The sequence below is a fragment of the Corvus kubaryi genome, unplaced genomic scaffold (genome assembly GCF_017639235.1).
Source record: "Corvus kubaryi isolate FWS band 111438036 unplaced genomic scaffold, C.kubaryi_AGA036_p1.0 37260, whole genome shotgun sequence".
Lineage (NCBI taxonomy): Eukaryota > Metazoa > Chordata > Aves > Passeriformes > Corvidae > Corvus > Corvus kubaryi.
This window is the reverse complement of record NW_024581077.1, coordinates 6,687,925-6,707,354: the sequence shown is the minus strand read 5'-3', so window position 1 is coordinate 6,707,354 and position 19,430 is coordinate 6,687,925. Positions and strand designations below refer to the sequence as shown.

Genomic DNA, 19,430 nt, shown 5'->3' with positions numbered 1-19,430 from the left:
CAGCTTAGTTTTTAAATATGCCAAAATAGATCTCTCAAATTTAAAAGTAAATTCAGTTTTTCATTTTATAGTTACTTGGTTTAAAAGGAGAGATGGTTAACAAATTCTACAAAGATCTCAGAATTGTGTCCTTCGCCTCATCATCCAAGTCATCTTACAAACCATATTTTAAGAGAAAAGGAATCAGATGGGGGGTTTTTCACAGTAAATTGATGAAGTCTTTTAACAGCTATCTTTTGTCAGCTATCTTTTTTGCAAGAGTTTGGGAAGTAAATATTTCCGTGTAATTTCCTTGTTGCAATAAAATCTTTTCTTGTTTTATTTTTCCAAGGTAGCTGTAAGATTATATTGCAAAATTAAATCAGTTGTATGAATGTGCTTCACATACAAGAGTGCTATCCATGACCCTGTTTTCAGTAATTAATAATAAAAGAAATTAGCCTGCTAATACACTGAAGAGAACTAGAACTGCTGAGTTATCATTCAGCAGCTCCTCGACCCTGGTGTGAGTAGTTCTACCAAAGGAAACTTGTTAAAACTCTCCATGGCAAGGACCACACACCAGCACACTGAGCCTGAAAAGATGTGATCCTCTGAAAAAAGATTTATTTTTATACCTTGTTCTGATAAAGCAGATCCTTTTGGGGGTTTCTACCTTCCCTTTCTTGTGTTACTGCTTTTTATCTCTTTTACCTATTTTTAAAGTGATCCATACCTAATAATTTTACCCCCCACTTTTTCACCTCTCTTATGGAAACAAGTCTTTCAAAATCTACATGATTTGATGTCTCCTCTAAGCCCACGGAGCCCACAGGATAAAGGTCTCAAAAATAAACCTCAAAGAGCATAAAAATAGACAAAGAGAAAGCAGATGTACAAACCTACAGGCAGCCAAGATTTATTAGATTAGAGGCCCTACTTCCACATCATTTCTGATGGCCTGCAAAAGCAAAGTCCATAAAGTAAGGAGGTCAGATGAGATCTGACTTCTCCATGTCTGCCTTGTTTATTATTTTGCCACAACATATAGTCTAAAAGAAATTGGTACCAATCTGGGTGTTTAACAAGTAGTTGCTGTATTTATAGGCACTAGAACACAAAATTAAAAGACGAATCACTAAGAATTAGACAGGCCTTAAATTGACTAAATTAATGCAAATCAAAAGAAAAAAAAACCCAACAAAAGTAGCAGAAATAAAGAAAAATGAACCTGAGCTAGGAACTGAAGAATTTAACTGGTTTTGGTAGTGCAGGCAAAAAGGCGTATTTTACATTTGGGGTAACAAAAGCTTATGAAGTCCAGAACACTTACACACAGCCTAAATACAGTGTTTTTTTGAAAATAAGACTTGCCAATCCACACAAGACACTTCTCAACGGTACCTCCAGGGTTCATCCAGATTTGTTTCCACCTCACCTCGATCTTGCTCCATTGATTTGACTGGAAGCATCACAAGATGTCTGCTCCTGGAGTGCCACATCAGTACAACACGAATTCTCCTTAGTGAGAGTGCCGAGAGGAGCTGTGAACAGTCCTGCTGCCCTGTAGCTAACTGCCCATCTGCCAGGGTATGTAACAGGCTGCAGTTTAACGTGGACAACAACAGAAACACCACATTCCAACTCACATTTACACACACTAAGAAAACCCCACCAGTCTGCTGTAACAGCGAATGGTGACTTAGCATTCAATGAGCCTTTTGCCTCAATTATGGTGCCGGTAAGTTTCATCTGTCCCAAAATCTCACCATGGCAAGATTCTCCAAACACCAGTGCAAAAATGAAAGCATCACTCTGTATCCTCCTTTGTTACTGTGAATCCCTAACAAAAACATGCACACACTCCCATGAATATGTTTGTATGTATACAAAGGGGCTGGTAAAGACATTCTTGTGGAATGTCTTGTTGCATAACATGCTGAACACCTCATTTATTCAGCTACATCAATGGTTCACAGCACTATTAAGACATCCCTGATTTGACTGGCATTCCTAACAAATATTCAACAAAGAGTGATGATAATTATCACGTACCTTGGAACCAAATCACATCCTAATGTGTAAGCAGTGTAGGGCCAGTAAAGAAAACTGTTCATATACCAACACAGCAATACCTCACCCCCTATCCCCCCCCCAAAAAAAATCACAGGTCAACTTCAAAATGAAAGAAAATGGAGGAAGTTTGGTCCAGACTTTCATTTCAATACTGGGGAAGAGAGGAACAACCTGAATTTGTTGACATTTCCCAATGGCAAAATCACCACCCCGAAGAGAGTTGAAACAGGAAAAGCTCCAGCAGGACCAAGATCTTGGCAATCTAAAGCTGGGTTCCTAAGTTTGGGATGTGTCTGACCAACTCTATCACAGGCGCACGCTGCAAATGCTCTGCCCTTTTATCCTCACATCCAGGTAAATTATGAAAATGGCTTCGGCTTCACTGAGATTTTTTTGTTACAGAACAGAGTTCTGAAACTCGAGGGCTCGAGCTGCCTGCTGAAGTAAAGGAGGGAGAACTGCAACACAGAGCTGGTTGTGAGATACAAAAATCTTAAGTTTATTTAACAATGTTAACATTTAATACATAGACACAGAACAGTTCTCTCTGTCTGGACCTTACAGACTTTATTCCATCTCCTCTACCACCCTAGCTCAGCTCTCAGAGAAATAAAAGGGATAGCACTGAAATGATAAAGCCAGTTACTTGAGGAGCTTTTAATTTAGCTTTTCTTTTAATCATTGGCCAATCCTATTTCCTTTTAGTCATAACATTTCTATTTCCATTCTACTCCACAGAGTCAATGACAGGTAAAAAAATATGGAAAATTCTAGGACAATCTAAAATTCTGTTGTACTTAGTTTTATTTCTGAAGTGCTAGAATTCCTACAAAGGCTTCTTTAAAAGGCCAGAGAGGTTGCTCAGAGAGACTGTGGCTGCCCCATCCCTGGAAGTGTTCACAGCCAGGTTGGGATGGGGTCCTGAGCAACCTGATCTACTGAATGGCATCCTTGCCCATGGCAGGTGGGATTGGAAGAAGATGATCTTTAAGGTCTCTTCCAACCCAAATCATTCTGTGATTCTATGAAATGACTCCTGATTAGCCCCATTCAAGTGTTAAATGCAAGAGGTTTTATTGTTTTTATTTTGTTTTTTTAAATAACCCCATAGTGGTCACGAATGTCAAACCCTGTTTTAAACGTCTCTAGAAGCATTTTTAGACCTAGATGTCTAAACGTAGGTCATGAAAAGAAAGGTTAACTCCCGATAGTCACTGCAATGCCTTCGGTTTTACAGCTTATTCTGGAAGTGCCGCAACAGGAATCTGAAAGACACAAGACACCCAAGTTTACACAACTGGCATTAAAAGGTTGTTAACCTTCACAGAGTAGTAGCTATCTGTTGTTTGCAGTCAGAGGACAGCACTTTACTACAAGCCCATGAATTTTCAGAAGGGCTGAGCATCTTTGCCTTTGGCAGGAGCTCTAGCTCAGGTCAGCTAAGGACAGCATGTGCCTACAGCAGGCACCAGGGTGCCCTGACAGACCCCGCTGCACCCACATGCGGACACACCAGTTGCTTCAGAACAATTGCTGCAGCCTCGTGATGGCACAGACAAAACACCACTTATTGCAGGAACAGTGGAAATGTCCTGCACCAACTATGAGCAAGTATTTCAGGAGCTTCAGCCAGAGACTGCCACATCTCATTTGGGTGGCATGCAACACGAGCATCACACAAGGGCATTGTTTTGGAGGCAGGGCAGCACGCTGCTCTCTAAGGGATCACCAACAAGATGTTCCTGTAGATGATTTTGCAGTTCAGGAGGTTAAAAGGGCCAAGCTGCTCCATGGAGTACGCACAAGACCACAGCATGCTCCCTTCTCTGCCCCTACTTACAGAGTGTAGAGCCAAGCCACCCTCTGAGTAGGGTGATTAGTACAGACCTCCCAGAGCTGTCCTTGTCACTTTCTACCTTCAGTTCCTTATTGCTGCCTTAGGGCCTAGATTCCTGCACTTCCCTAAATTACATCCACACACTCAGGCTGGCGGTTACTCTAAAAAGGGCCATCCCACACTGCTACCTGGAGTGATGTCACTGCAGCACCTGACACTGCAGGTGCAGGTCACTTGATCTGCTCTGACAGGGATCAGCCCCTCAGCTCTGATCAGCACAAGCAGAAGCACAGGAGGAAATCCTCTCCGGTCACCTCTCACAGCATTCATCTCCCCACAGCCACATGCCATACCATGGAAGGCACAGAGTTAAGTAGCAGGAAAAATTCCACTGACCAAAACTACTTCTTACTGGGTGTATTTTGTGCTTTGCTAGAAGAACAGTCTACAGCACTTCCACCAGCACTTTCAGGCTTCTTAGAGATCTGCTGTCAGCTACAAACTGTCCTTAATCCAGATCAAGTTTAACCAGGATAATAAATAAAGCAGTCAAATTTGAATTTTTCAAAAGCATAATTTTTCTTTTTAATAAACCATGGACCAAAGTAGTCTTGGAGATGGAGTTATCAGAGCCTAAATTTCCATTCACTCACTAGGAGGCACTTGATCTACAGCTAAAGACTTTTCTTTAACTTTTAAGCCTGTCCTTTACCAAACTGGAGGACCATCCAATGGCAGAACAACCAGTATCCAGATTTTTTTTCTTAAGAACTCCTCTCTGCTCTGCAAAGTCCTTCCCAGGGTAAAAATGCGACTGCAGAAGTTTGAGCTCTTACACCAGACAATAAATACCAATACAGGAGCAGTGGCAGTGGTGGAGGTCAGTAAGAGAACACAAGGATACTCTGAGACTTCCAGAACTGCAGCAGTGAAGAAAAATAAGCAACAGAGGAGGAATGCAGCTGTGCAGCACCCCCCACAACAGCCCTCCTCGGGGACTGCAGGCTCTTTCCTAGTGACACTGTAATCCCTAATCAACTACTTCCCACTTTTCTTTCAGTGTGTCACACTCCTTTTTGTGTCCCTTTCCTCCTTCCTCCCCTGAGCTTTTGGCTGTCTGCTCCACAGCTGCTCTCTCTGGCATTTCAAGTGGGATAGTTGGACACTCGCTTTAAGGTAAGAGCTATCAGTCTCCCTTCTGAGACAGGCAGAAGAACTGGGACAACACAGCACCACTCGAGCAGCACGTACAGACTGAGCACTAGTGAGCACTGCTGAAGCAAGGGTGGGATCACAACCCCACTGTGCTGGTGCAGCTCTACAGACAGTCCCAGAAAAAGCTGCTCTTCCTCTCTCCCCAGCACCAGCAAGGAAACACTGGCACAGCTTGTAACACTACTAAGAGGAGAAAAGCAGCACAAGTGATGGAAGGCTCTAAGCTGTGCACTCCTGACAGCAATCCCATCCAGACAGCTCAGTAACTTTACCAGGAACTGTTCCTGCTCTGCTTATGGTGAAGGAAGAGATGGACTTGAAGTGCTGTCAAGTGTCCTGCCCCCTTGAACAGCCTGGGAAATCCTGCACACTAAGGGCAAAAGAACAGACACTGAAGACAGTAACTTCCCAGGGATGGCTCCAGTGTTCATATATCAACATCTAAAAGCCTTTGAGATCAGACAATTCTTAAATCAACTAGAAGGCTGACCTGTCTTCCAGACAGGCACATCCATGCAGGTTGCCTCTGCAGGGTAATGGTTTATGCCAACAGGCATTTTGGCCCAGATCATTAAACATCTTTCTACATTTGTAACAACTACAGCTCCCTTTTCCTTCTTCTATATCACCACCATCCCAGTATTGTGAGACTCTTCCTGTAGGATCACGTACATTACACAAATTACAGAGAGGGAAGGCTCTGCAGAACTGAAAAGCATAGATGTGAGAAGTCAGAAGAACTTACAGCCGCACCTGTCCTCCTCAGTGATCGACTTCAGCGTCTTCAAACTGCCCGGCAACTACCGGCGCTATGTCCACCTCCATGCCATCTGAAAAAAACAGCCAGTGCTCCGTAAACAAGAGATGAAGGATGACGTTTCCACGAGAAAGAGAGCGGGTGCCCTCTGCTGACAACAGGTGGCCAGGACAGAAAACCCCTTCACTGAACTTCTGAAAGCAGCCTAAGGAAACACTGGGTTTGCTCCAGCTCATCAGTCAGTCACTTAAAGACGTCACCACTTCCTACAACCTCATCTCACCCTGTCTTATTAAAAGACTTAAACACTGGATTTTAACTATTTCATGTTTTAAATGAAGTTTTGGTGTAACAAATGGCACGATTCCTTTGAATAACTTTATTCTAGCAGAAAGAGGCTGCATCCTGTTCTGAAACAATCATTGAAAAGAAAGAGCAACTGCCCTATGCCGCAATGTCAAAAAATAACGTAACTCTGAAACTGAGCAGCCCTGGAGATACTCATAATCGCAGCAAATCCAGCAGCAGTACTATAGCAAATAAGATTAGGAAAGTAAACAAAACTGATGAAGATGGCTCTGAGGCACATGACATACTTGCTGTTCAATTTACATTCATTTCTGGAATTTTGGGATTCAGAAACCTGACTAAATTTTCAAACAAAGGGCACTGCTGAAACAGGAGCATATCACGTATGGTTGTCTTTACATTACATAAATTTATTCAAAACTGCAGAAAAAAGAGAACCTTAACTGACAAAACAAGTAAGATTAAAAGCCCCTCCCTGTGGATGAGAACAAATTCATTATTATTCTGTAGAAATCCACAACTGCTGCATCATTTTCCATCTTTCAAAAACATGAGGGCATATAAAAAGCACTGCGATTTATATATAAAAGAAGCAATGCTACTAAACTACTTCCCTATTCTTCTCCAAGATAATATATTGCTCTAGGGAAAACAGCACACAGAAAAGACAAGAGTCTGAGATATCAGGTGTTCTTCGCCCAACAAAAAAGAAATTTTGCTCCTTAAATACACAGATTTAACAATCAATAGAATTAAGAGACAGCATTCTTCAGGAAAATAGATCTTTTTAAATAAATCTATTTCAGTGTGTTTGAATGATTCAGAATTCACCCTGAACTCTGTTAAGAGAATTGTTAACCTGTAATTTAGGGTATTAGGAAAAAAAACTAAAACCAAAACCCAAATAAAAAATACAACTTGTTTAGAGTAGAAACTGCTTCCTAATCCCAGTGTAGACTGATAACTTTAGGGTTTTTTTTCCTAATCAACTTCACTTTACCACTCTTACAGGAAATCAAACCAGGAAGAATCAAGTGTTCTTAACACTGAAGTGCTCACTCTTTAACAGAGCAGCCCTCAATCCACAGCAGGCAACATGCTGCCCACAGGGCCACAGGCCTGTGGGTGATCCCTCACCTTTTGCAGAAGGTATCACCCACAGCACTGCACTTGCTCAGTCCTGGTGTTTACGGATCAGCCGGATGGGAGAAGCACTACTTTCATATCATAGAACCATAGAATAGTTTGGGTTGGAAGGCACCTTGCAGCCATGGGCAGGGACACCTCCCACTAAAGCAGGCTGCTCAAAGCCCCATCCAGCCTGGTCTTGAACACTTTCAGGGATGGGGCACCCACAGCTTCTCTGGGCAAGTGGCTCACCAGCCCCATGGTAAAAAAAATCTCTCCTTCTATTGTCTGAATCGCCCCTCCTTTTATTTGAAGCCATTCCCCCTTGTCCTACTGATGCCTTTTCCTGGTCTTAAAATCAAGAGTCAAACACAGTTAGAAGGGAAAAAGGGATTTTACCTCGGTATTTATTTTAAGGATCCTTAGGTGCACACGTCCAGGTCAAATGCACCCAAATGCACACTGCAATGCACACCCCCCGAAAGACTGGGTATAACATTTAGGTCTTACTAATTAGCATATCTATCAAAGATTCCCCAATGAGAGGCTCAAATGAGCCCCCCCCCCTAAGGAGCCTTCCCCTGGATGGTTCTATCTTAGTTTACAGAATGTGTTCTGGAGAGGACCTTGGGGTCTGGGGCACACTGATCCCTGACTATGAAGCTTCTAAAATGTTTATAGTCTCCTAGCTTGACAAACAAGTCTAAGAATGTAGGCTAAAAAACACTAAGAATACAGAAGTTGTAAAAAAGTATAAAAGGGGTATAAAAGAAAAGGCAAAAAATCATCATGGCACCACTACAGCAACAGGCCTTACAAAAAAGTCTGTCCCCATTGCACACCCCATCTTTAAGTCCTGAAAGGCCTCAGTAAGGTCTCCCCAGAGCCTTCTCTTTTCCAGGCTGAACAACCCCAATTCTCTCAGCCTGTTTCCATAGCAGAGGTGCTCCAGCCTCCTGATCATCCTCATGACCTCCTCTGGGCACACTCCAGTAGGTCCATATCCTATTATGCTGAGGACCCCAGAGCTGGATGCAGCACTCCAGGTGGGGGCTCACCAGAGTGGAGAAGAGGGGCAGATTCCCCTCCCTCGCCCTGCTGGCCACCCTGCTTTGGATGCAGCCTAGGACATGACTGGTGTTCTGGGCTGCGAGTGCACATTGCCAGGTTATGTCCAACTTTTCACCCACCGGCACCCCCAAGTCCTTTTTGGCAAGACTGCTCTTAATCCCCTCATCTCCCACCTTCTGTTGAGACTGGGAGTTGCCCAAACCCTGGGGCAGCACCTTGCACTTGGCCTTATTGAACCTCATGAGGTTCCCACAGACCCACTCCTCAGGTTTGTCCAGGACCCTCTGGATGGCATCCCATCCTTCAGGAATGTCAACTGCACAAGTCTGCAAACTTGCTGAGGGTGCACTCGATCCCACTGGCTGTGTCACTGATGAAGACATATTCTTCAGTAAAACAAAAGCATGTCTTACCTTCAAACTCCCTTATGGAGTCCTCTGTTCTCACTCCAGCCATGTTGTACTGGGTGCTGACAGACTGGGCTAACATGCCTTCTAACCTCTCCAGCGTGGCCTGGCCTTCTGCAGTTAAATGTGACAATCCCTCTTCATATGTGTAAAAGCTCGGGATGTCACCTTGTTCTAGCTCTGCAAAAACAAGTTTGTGTTTATCAGACCTAAGTTTAGGAGCCAGAAACATGCAGAGGTTGAGGAACAGGGGAGCAGCTGGGCAAGTTATGCTCATATGAACTGACTCAGATTAAAAAGCTGCTCACATCAGGTACAGAATACACACAGTGCTGTAAACTGACCACACAGCAGCACGGGCACTGAACCTGCACTAGCACAGCCACTGGGAACAAGAAAGGCTGCTCTTTGTGTCTGTGGGCTTTGGAGAGCCAGAACAATGCTTTTGCTGAATTCCTGTGATTTGTGACAGCTAAACGACAGGTTTTCTGCAGATTTATGCATTTCTATACAGTGCCTGTGACAAAAGGGACGTTTAGGCAAGATGAATAAACAATTATGACAGATACCAGGTATCCAAGTGCTGGCAGGTATTTCAAAAGAAGCAACTGTTACCAACCGCGGGCCTCAACATCGTACTCGTCCCCTTCGTAATCGTTGTCTGAGTCCTCATCGTCCGGGTCTGGGTGCAGGGCCTGGCACTCACACATCGCTGAGAACATGGCTTCCACTGCAGGAACACAAGTGAACACAAACCTCCACCAACACCCCAAAGCAACAGGCAAGAAACCCTGCTCCAAGTGATCAAAGGGATTCAGAATACTCCTTTAGCAGAAACACAACTGAATTCATATTTGAAAACATCATCCAACAAGCCAGAAGCCACGTAAGAAACAAATCAGGTTTCAGAGATCCAGCCTGGTGCTTTAGCCTCTTAACAGCACTTTTGCACTATTTCATTGATGATAAAGTTTTATCAATGGACAATTCTGTCTGTGGTTACCCACTGCAGGAATCCTTGCAGCATCTCATCTATCAGATTCCTAAAACTTGAATCCAACTGTAAGCCCCACACTGGACAGGATATGACAGCTTTCCAGTGGTAGTGTCAGGACATTAGCATTTTTCTAATGAAATTGTCACTGACTCAAATATCACTGAATTTATAATCAAAAAGTCATTTCCCATACATGCTCTCTTCAAATGTGTATAAGTGAGATTACCCATGTTGTGTATTTATACTCCACAGTTTCTATTTTAAAGCACTAGAATTTTACTTGAGAAGCAGATGCTAGAAATAGTCCCATCTTCAAGCCAGATAAAACTGTTCGTTCCAGCACACAGGAATCAAGTCATTAGAGAATGACACTGAAGGATCCTGGTATTTACATCTCTACACCCCAGTGTCTTCCACACATAGCCAGGACTTGAAAGTAAAACACAGTTCCCCTCCTCACTTACAGGCTGATTTGTCACTAGGTACGAATCTGAATTCCGCAATCGGTTCAACGTCATCATCGCTGTCATCCTCCTCCCCTTCAGTCATGGGAGCCTCTTTTGTCTCCTCTTTAGGAAATTGAAAGATTTAGAAGAAACATGTTGTCAAAAAAAAAAAAAAAAAAAAAGCCATTTGTTTATTTTTTCAGGAACACACACATAATCAAGTCAGAAACAACCTGAGAGAGGCACAAAACCTCCACTCCGTTCTCCCAAAAAACCCCATGAGACTCCTAGACCTATGTGGATATATGAGGCCCCCTCACAGCACGTCAAAAACACTTGCAACACACAGGCAAGCTTCTCTGTTTATAACTTTAGGACTTAAGATTTCTGTACTGGTCACACAATGTATTAATGTATTTCAGGAAAATTGCCTGATTCTTATTAAAAACAACTGTGCTCAAAACCCCCAATTCACAATTGTTACCATTTTTAAAATCACATGGGGTTTTTTTATTCATCCTTAACACTACTGTCATGAAATCAGCTAGGTTCCAGTGGGGCCCCTCACAGGGGACTCTGACATGTGCAGAGGATGCCTGTTCCATTTCCAAGATTCCTAGTCAGCCAGCAAGATGTGAGAAGTACAAAGTGCACCCAGAGCCAGTGACAACTGCGGTGATTCCTGACTTCTGCAGGCCATGTACATGAATAAATGAGCATCACTGTCGCGTTGTCCTTTCTGTGAATAAAAACCCCACAAAAATGGCTGCAGTTCATCACTTCGGGGCTGGGGACACTGCATTGACAGCCTCAAAAGCGCACAATAATTTTCTACAGGAGAAGAGGCTGTTCCACTGAGAGTGGTTTTTATCCCATACGAAACTGGCACCACCAAGAATACAAAGACACCAAGAAGCTGCCAGCCAGCTGCCCCAAAAACGAAGTGTGCAAGGAAGCTACCCAGTCCTTTTTCAACTGACACCCACAGGCACAGCTTGTTACTGTTGAGTCCAGCTCTTTGTTTTCAATGCAGTCAACCTCTGAGTGCCTTTTTCTAAAAAAAAAGGGGTGAGGACAAGGCGCAAACACGCAGAGAGCACAGGCAAAACTTTCAGAGGAAGAACAAAATGTACCCTGCACAACGGAGAATGAAGACTCCTGCAGCCAACTAAGTGGAAAGGTTTAACACTATTCAGCAGTTAAAATTGCAGGCTAGGGCTAGACTTGGAAAAGTAAAAGCTACTTGCCGTGGAAGATTTACTGTAGGCAGAGTACTAAAAATACTAAAAAATACTAAAAAAATACACAAAAAAATACCCACAAAAATCAGTCTATTAAGGATTTCTAGAAAAGGGCTTCACAGGATATCTATATTGTTAAATTTTTAATTCAAATGGAATTAAAAGCTAGAAACAGTGTCTTTCTTCAGACGAGGCTCTGTTTACTTCAAAATAACCACAGTGAAAGGAAAATGAGGAAGAAGAACCATGAGGTGTATGCAAATGTCCTCTTATTTGTAGTGATAGACTGTCAGAGAACATTAGTAACATAAGAGAAGGAAATAATGAAGAACATTAATAGCTTAAAAGCGTCCCCACCTCCTCAGAGTCCTGTCATTACTTTCTGGATACATTAAAAAAACCCCCAAAATACCAGATTTTAGCCTTTAGCTATGATGACCAGCAGGCACAAAGGGGAAAAGGAGACCTGCTGAAGACCTCACACTTTTTAATCTTCAATTGAGATGGCAGTTTTTGATGCACTTAACAGGTCTGCCAGAAGAAAAATATAAATATATATATAAAATACACAGTATATATATAAAAAAATACAGTCTTCATACAAACAATGAAACAGAAAGCTTGCTTTCTCTATATCAAAGCAAGAATGGTCAAAAGGGGGGTTTTGTGGGCAATCTACAAAGATTCATTTAAGCCTGGTAACATGACCTATTGCCTTTTCTTGTTTGTTTTTAACCAAGCTGTGGGAGAAAATGAATGAAAAGTTTCCAGGCTGTGAAACAGCAGGAATTCATCAAGCCTGGAGAGGGCAGCAACATTAACATAAATTCAATAAAGAAAAAACCATACTCAAGATGGAATCACAGGGAGACTGGCAGAGGAACTAAATTGTTTAAAACAGTGTAAGAGGGCAGAGAACTGATTCTCAGCAGCTTCAGTGTACACAGCCACAAGCTGAGAGCACAACTGTAAAGAAGTGACTCTAAATACATGCAAAGCTGTGCTTCTAAAATAACCATCCTTCAGGAAAATAAAAAAGAAAATACAAGCAATTACTTAAATTACTTAAAATCAACATTTACTCCTTCTGAGGAGGAAAGCCTGTCACTCGGGGCTGCGTGGGAGCAGGAGCAACACTCCAGGCATACCTTCGAACTTGGCGTTCACCATGACGTACAAGTGCTCCCTCGGGTAGGCGCTCAGGTCCCTGGAGACGGCATGTAAACTGATGGTGGGATAATCCAAGGAGAAGCCAACTCCAGAGTTTTCCAGCCAAGACAGGCGACTAACAAGGGAGGAAAAAAGGAAGACACAAGTTAGAAACTAACAGAGGAATCCACAGTACCTGACTCGAGCGTGCAGAAAACTAAGCCCAAAAAAGGACTTGTAGACAAGGCACTTAGCCCACTCTCCAGGCATATGGTCCTGGACCTGCCTGAACAGATCTTTACAACAGCATTAACTGATGGCTGAGGGAAAAGACACCTTTGCTTAGATGATGTGAAGCTAAGAACCCTAAACACATCACAGCTTTATCACATTTGCACTAAATGCTGAATTTCCTTCCCTACCTCTTCATTTTCTCCTCCCTGTAGATATCTATCACACCAAAGGTAACTACAGAGGTTCCAGAGTGTGATTTATAATTCAAACTATTAAATGTGGTTTTTCAAGACAGAACACTGATAGGCAAGTCAGTGTCATAATTCCTAGAAGATTATAGATCTGATGTGGGTATAGCCTGTTATGTGGATAAACAGCCAGTTCTGTTATCAGCAGAGGCAGGTTATGGGTATTCCTCCACTCAGAACTTACGTGCTACAGCCTCTGCTTCCCCCACTTTTACTCTCATCCCTAACCACAGCAAGAGACAGAACAGATTGTCACCACCAGGCCACTGCTTCCTTTGTATCAGAACAGTCAACATCTTTCTGGCCACTGAGAAATCAAACTCGAACGAGATTTGGGTGCCTGTGATCAGTGATGTCACACAGTGAACAGAAACACTGAGGGCCAGAAAGCAAGACCTCCACCATGTGCAAAACTCAGCATTCACAAGCTTTTGTGGTGAGACAAAACCAATGGAAAGGTCACAGAAGACTCCTTGCCTCGGAAAACCTGGCTGAGAGCAAGAGCTAGTGCAGTGGGAGCAAGGAATTTATCTGCTAGCCTCGACTGGCCAGTCCTCAATGTTTACAGCTGCTGGTGGAGAGTCAGTACATGGATCAAGGGCCACACTGTGCTCCTGGGCACCCTGTTCTCCCATGGCACTCCTGCAAACACTGGTGTTTTCTGTTCACTTCCAGCAAGTGACTCTGGTGAAAGCTCTGTGATGCACTTGAAACGTGTGGAGGGGAAGCTGGCAGCCCTGTAGGTGCCTCACACAAAAGTCTACTGAAAGCAACTTACAAAGAAGCTCAACATTACACGTCCTCAGAGCAGATACCCCACAAACAGAAGTCCTGGTAACTGCAACCAAACTAAAATCAAACAGTAAACAAAATTCCAGAGAGATTCCTCTCCAACACATCACTAACAAGCTCAGGTGGGGCAAAAGCTCCTCCGTCAATATTGGCCATTTCATAAAAGTTTCCTAGTCTGAGGTTTTTAAAAGACAATTCACTCCTCAGTGCACATTTTAAATTACATTTTTGTTCCAACAATGCTCTTCATCTGCAGAATATATTATGAGTACTTTTCCATGGTTAAAGAAAATCACATTGTTTTAATTATCAAGCTGTCTCCCTGAGCTATACAATGCAGGGAGGATTGAAAGGAGACGACAAAGAGCTCAGAAAACATCATCCAGAATAACCAGACTGATTTCTGCCTAGTAAGAACATACAGCCTCCATGTGATTAATGCAACATGAAAGATGTCACAGAACTACAGTAGTTATTAACAGCAGAAACCCAACAGCCCCGTCTACTCTGCCGTCACAAGGGGAGAGCTGACGTGGTTTTGATGATGAAATGGTTTGGGTTGGAAAAGGCCTTAAAGACCATCCAGTTCCAATCCCTTACCTTGGGCAGGGACACCTTCCACTACTTCCACTACACCAGGATGCTCAAAGCCCCATCCAACTTGGCCTTGAACACTTCCAGGGAAGGGACATCCACAGCTTCTCTGGGCAACTGGTGTCAGTGTCTCACCCCACTTACAGTAAAGAATTTCTTCCTAGTATCTAATCTAATGCTCTTTTACAGTTTGAAGCCATTCCCCCTTGTCCTATCACCACAGTTCCTGTCAAAGACCCCCTCCCTCTCTGGCTTCCCTGCATGCCCCTTCTGATACTGGAAGGTTGCCATGAGGTCTCCACACAACCTTCTCTTCTCCAGGCTGAACAACCCCAACTTCCTCACCCTGTCTTCATAGTAGAGGTGCTCCAGTCCCCTTATCAACTTTATCGTGTCTGCTGGACTTGCTCCAAGAGTTCCAGGTCCTTCTTATGCTGGGGACCCCAGAGCTGGATGCAGCACTCCAGGCGGGGTCTCACAAAAGGAGGGGGCAGGATGCCCTCCCATGCCCAGCTAGCCACGCTGCTTTTGCTGCGGCCCAGGATACAACTGGCTTTCTGGGCTGCAAGTGCACATTTCTCCACCACGCTGAGTTTTATAGAATGGTTTGGGTGGGAAGGAACCTTACAGCTATCTCGTTGCGGGCCCCTGCCGTGGGCAGGGACACCTCCCACTAGACCAGGTTGCTCCAAGTCCCATCCACCGTGGTCCTGAATGCCCCAGCCAGCCGGGTCCGTGGCCGTGCTGCTCCCTCTTGCCCGCTTTAAAACGAGCGGGAGCAGCGGAACGCCCCCGCAGAGCCTCACGGCCCCTGAGGGCCTCCCGCACACCACGGCCCCTTCACCCGAACCCTCCATCCCGGGCCCCTCAGGGCCGTCCCGGGCAGCCCCCGAGGGGTGCCAGCCCCGCGTGTGCCCCGCACCTCTCGGCGATGTAGAGGGTGCCGGAGCCCAGGCTGCGCCCCGCCAGCAGCGCCTCCGTGTCCGGCTGCTGGTGCCGGACGCCGTCGGCCGGCGGCGAGAAGCGCTTGAGGAAGCTCATGGCGCCTCCGCCGCCTCCCTGCTCCACCATCGCGGCCGCCGGAAGCGGAACGCGCCGCTCTGTGATGCAATTCCGCCCCGGGACGCGATGTCAGCGCCGCCATCCCGTTCCGCGGGGCCGGGGCGCTGCCGTCTGGGTGCCACGAGTGCTGCGGGCGGGGTCGGAGTTAACTCATCTTTGTCTGGAAGAGAGGAGCAAAGGGGAGCGCTGAGCTGATCGCTGAGGGCTGGAGCACCTCTGCTGTGGGGACGGGCTGAGAGCTGTTCTCCGAAGAGAAGGGTCCCGGGAGACCTTACTGCCCCTTCCAGGACCTAAAGGGGGATACAGGAGAGCTGGACAGGGACTTTGGACAAGGACATGAAGGGATAGGATAAGGGGAAAAGGCTTCAAACTGACAGAGCAAGGTGAGATTAGATATTGGGAAGGAATTCTTCCCTGTGAGGGTGATGAGGCACTGGCAAAGGCTGCCAAGAGAAGCTGTGGATGCCCCATCCCTGGAAGTGTTCAAGGCCAGGTTGGATGGGGCTTTGAGCACCCTGGTGTAGTAGAAGGTGTCCCTGCCCATGGCAAGGGGTTTGGAACTAGATGGTTGGAACAGGTCTTTAATGTCCCTTCCGACCCAAACCATTCTGTTTCTATAATTGACAGTACCAAGAGCAGTCACAGAACCATTGAATATCCTGAACTGGAAGGGACCCACAATGATCACTGAGTCCCTCTCCCAGCCCTGCACAGGACACCACAAGAATCACACCATGTGCTTGAGAGCATTGTCCAAATGCCTCTTGATCTCTGCCATATCTATTTTAGCCTGCAAGTCTCTGTTGGACGGGTGACAGGGAAAGACAAACACAGCGACTTTTCAATTACCATTATCGGATGCTGGAAAGGGAATTTTTGGTGGGTGACCAGCACCCAGTGTCTCATAAATACACACAGAGAAGAAAAACAAAATCACAAGTACCTGAATTGCTTAATTTGCTTAACCAGTTGATTTCCCTCAGCAGTGATGAAGTTGGGCTCAGGAGCCCGACACTATTGCAGTACCTGGTGAGCTGGGGGTGTCTCAGGACAGCACACTGCAGGGATGGAAAGGCTGCCACCCCCTCAGGAGCACTGGCCCTGTTTCTTCCCCCAGATTTACACCATTTCTCTTGCTACTGCAGTGAGAAACAGGGATTACTGACACATCAGTGAAGTACATCTCTGTCCAGGCATGCTCCTGGTAATGCTATCAGTGAGACAGCATCACTGCAAACATCCCTTCTCCCTGACTTGTCAGGATGACAAATGCTCCTGCCATAGCAACATGCCAAGAGCCCATGCAAGTTGTTAGCTTGTCATGGATGTTCATCTTCCCTTTTAAGAGTTTAAATTTACTTTTTGGGAGTCATTTACCTACCTGTGTGCAAACACAGGTTCTCACAAACATGAACCAATTATTACAAGATTAGATCCCCGTCTTTCCTTTCTCTGGACTTTCTTAGCTATGGTCTTGGACAGCAAAGAGCAGAACATAACATGGTTCTCTTAGGCTGAGCTATTGACCATGCTTTGGAAAGCTGCTCAACCATGCCTTCCCATTCTGGATTCTAATTAAGGAAATAATTGTTACTCATACAAATAATCACCTAGACCAAAATGAAAGCAAATTCCACTACGAAGTGATATTTAAACACCACTGGAATAGCTTGGAAAAACACAACAGAGGCAACAGGAGATGAGGAAAGGGGTATTTCTCAACCATCTTCAAGTTTGTCACACCAAGACAAGTGGTCAACCGGAAACAAAAATTTACAGTTCATCCATGAACACTGATCAGACTGTGGCAGCTGGTGGGAAGAGATCCAAATACATGGAAACACCATTCATTACACTTAGTGGTTATAAAGCAATGCTCCTGTTCATGTCCGCCCCCTCTCACCTAATGTGGCTGTCATATTAGCCACAGAGAGTTCTCACCACCTTTGCAGTTAACTCCAAATCACACAACAACTTAAGGCAATTATAATTAAGATTTCTGAGTGGTTGGGGTTGAATTACTGCAGCTTGAAGCCACTGCAGTGGAGCAGTAGAGAGTCCATTTCTCTTCCTGCATGCAAATGCGAGTCTTTCTTCTGTGGCATACCACTCTTCCAAAAGAAAATGGGAAAATGGATGGTTTAAGCCCAGGCAGGAAGTTGGTTTTGAGGATGAGGCATTAAAGGAGGAGGAGAAATCCACATCTTCCTTGTTTACATAATCCAGACACTTCACACCAGAGTACTGAGTGCTGCACCTAACAGAAGCTTAGAGGTGAAGGCAGACATTTCCTCTAGGCTTGAATGGAACAGAATGGCACTATCTGAAAACTTTTCTTCAGCTAAGTGAGTTAAAATCCAGCCTCGGACAGACATCTGAACACTGGATGTCCAGCAGTGATTTAGTCAACCAGGACCATGTTCAGAGGCAATGAAGGGCAGCAGGTACCTTCACAGGGTTAAGAGTCACCTTAGGACAGAAGGCAGGACTCACCATCCAGAGGAGCTTGTTTCTCTCCACAGCACTGCCTGCCATAAGGTGGCCAGTTCAGACTTAGATACCCCGAATCTGTTAAAAATGGAAGTGTAAAGTTTCAGCAGTGGATTTGGAGCAAGAGGACGGATTTCACAGCAATTTCTCATCACTACAGGAACACGCAGCAGCTTGACTGCAACCACAGACACATTCAAAATAAAGATTGACAGGCTTCAGCAATTCACACAGAGAAGCCATTCTCTCCTTCGATTTGTTTCTTTCTCCCTGACTCTCTCCTGTTAAGAGTCCCGAAATATCATCCACATCCATTGCCACGTGTCAGAACATCTGCTTCTTCAGTGCGTCTCTGCAGATTTCCATTTTTTCCCCTATTTTTTCCAGGTTTTACACATCTGAACCTAAATAAATGAACCTGGCTCCTCTGTCAGGAGGAGCACGTGGACACCTCATGGCTGTCTGCTGGAACAGCCTAGCTGGGTACAGTGCCAGCTGCAGGCACATTGGCTTTTGTCAAGTGACTGCAACACCACTGTGAGGTGAGATACAAAAATTATACAGAAGATGGAACACACACAGAAAAACATTGTGACTGCAAAAACAAATCCATCAGTCTTCCCCACCATCAGCCAGAGCTGCTCAAAGAAAGAAAAGACTCTGTCAGATGAGCTGCCATAATAAAACCAACATAAACCAGGAGTTGCCCGTCCCCATGGCAGGCAGTGGCCCCGTCATGGAACAATACACAGCAGCCATTACTCAGTGCTCATTCGAAAACTAAGAGAGGTACATGCATGTGTAATGCCCATTAAAAAGCACTTGTATCTGCAATACACATTATACTTTGTACATCGAGTTATTTCAATTTTTTTTTATTATGACAATTTACATGTCATATTTATATGAAAGAAATGACAGTAGATATTATAACAAAACCATTATGAAAGAAAAGTTACACAATTAGGCCTACAAGCTATAAAATGGCTTCAGGCCCAGCTTATACACAAAGAGTTCTGACCAGACTGTAGTGAGAGACAACGCTGAACAATTCATTAACAAAAATATTGGCACCAGCCTTAACATTTTTTCTTACTTCATTTACAAGGAATACAGTATTTAAACAGTTGTGTACTGCAATTCTAAAAACATTAGCTGTTAATAAACTGCAGTTAACCCTTTGAGCACTATGCCACCATGACTTCCATTTTAAAAAGTTTTAACGCAGCATGTTTTACATGCACGTGGTATTACCAGTGGGAGGGAAAAGACAGTGAAAGCACCACCCAATTTATGTGCAACAAGAATAACACTTCCAGTTTTTTCAAGGTATCTCCCCCCCTTCCCACACACACAGTGTGTGTCCCCTCGGTCCTTTCCCTTTGATATTGTAGCAAG

The 19,430-nt window shown here is 44.5% G+C and overlaps 1 protein-coding gene across 2 annotated transcripts; it reads right to left on the bottom strand.

Annotated features, from left to right (window-relative positions):
* Positions 1-2,527: 2,527 nt before the first annotated feature.
* CLNS1A (chloride nucleotide-sensitive channel 1A) lies at positions 2,528-15,574 on the bottom strand. Of its 2 annotated transcripts, none has more exons than XM_042024189.1 (7): positions 15,403-15,574; positions 12,612-12,748; positions 10,241-10,345; positions 9,399-9,509; positions 8,786-8,959; positions 5,861-5,937; positions 2,528-3,320 (listed from the first exon to the last, which is right to left on the bottom strand). In XM_042024189.1, the coding sequence occupies exons 1-6, from the start codon at positions 15,549-15,551 to the stop codon at positions 5,870-5,872; spliced, it is 744 nt and encodes a 247-aa protein (XP_041880123.1). In that variant the 5' UTR covers positions 15,552-15,574; the 3' UTR covers positions 2,528-3,320; positions 5,861-5,869. The 2 variants fall into 2 exon arrangements, with proteins under 2 accessions (XP_041880123.1, XP_041880122.1); XM_042024188.1 differs by having other exon boundaries at positions 5,853-5,937; positions 15,403-15,573.
* Between the last annotated feature and the right edge of the window lie 3,856 nt (positions 15,575-19,430).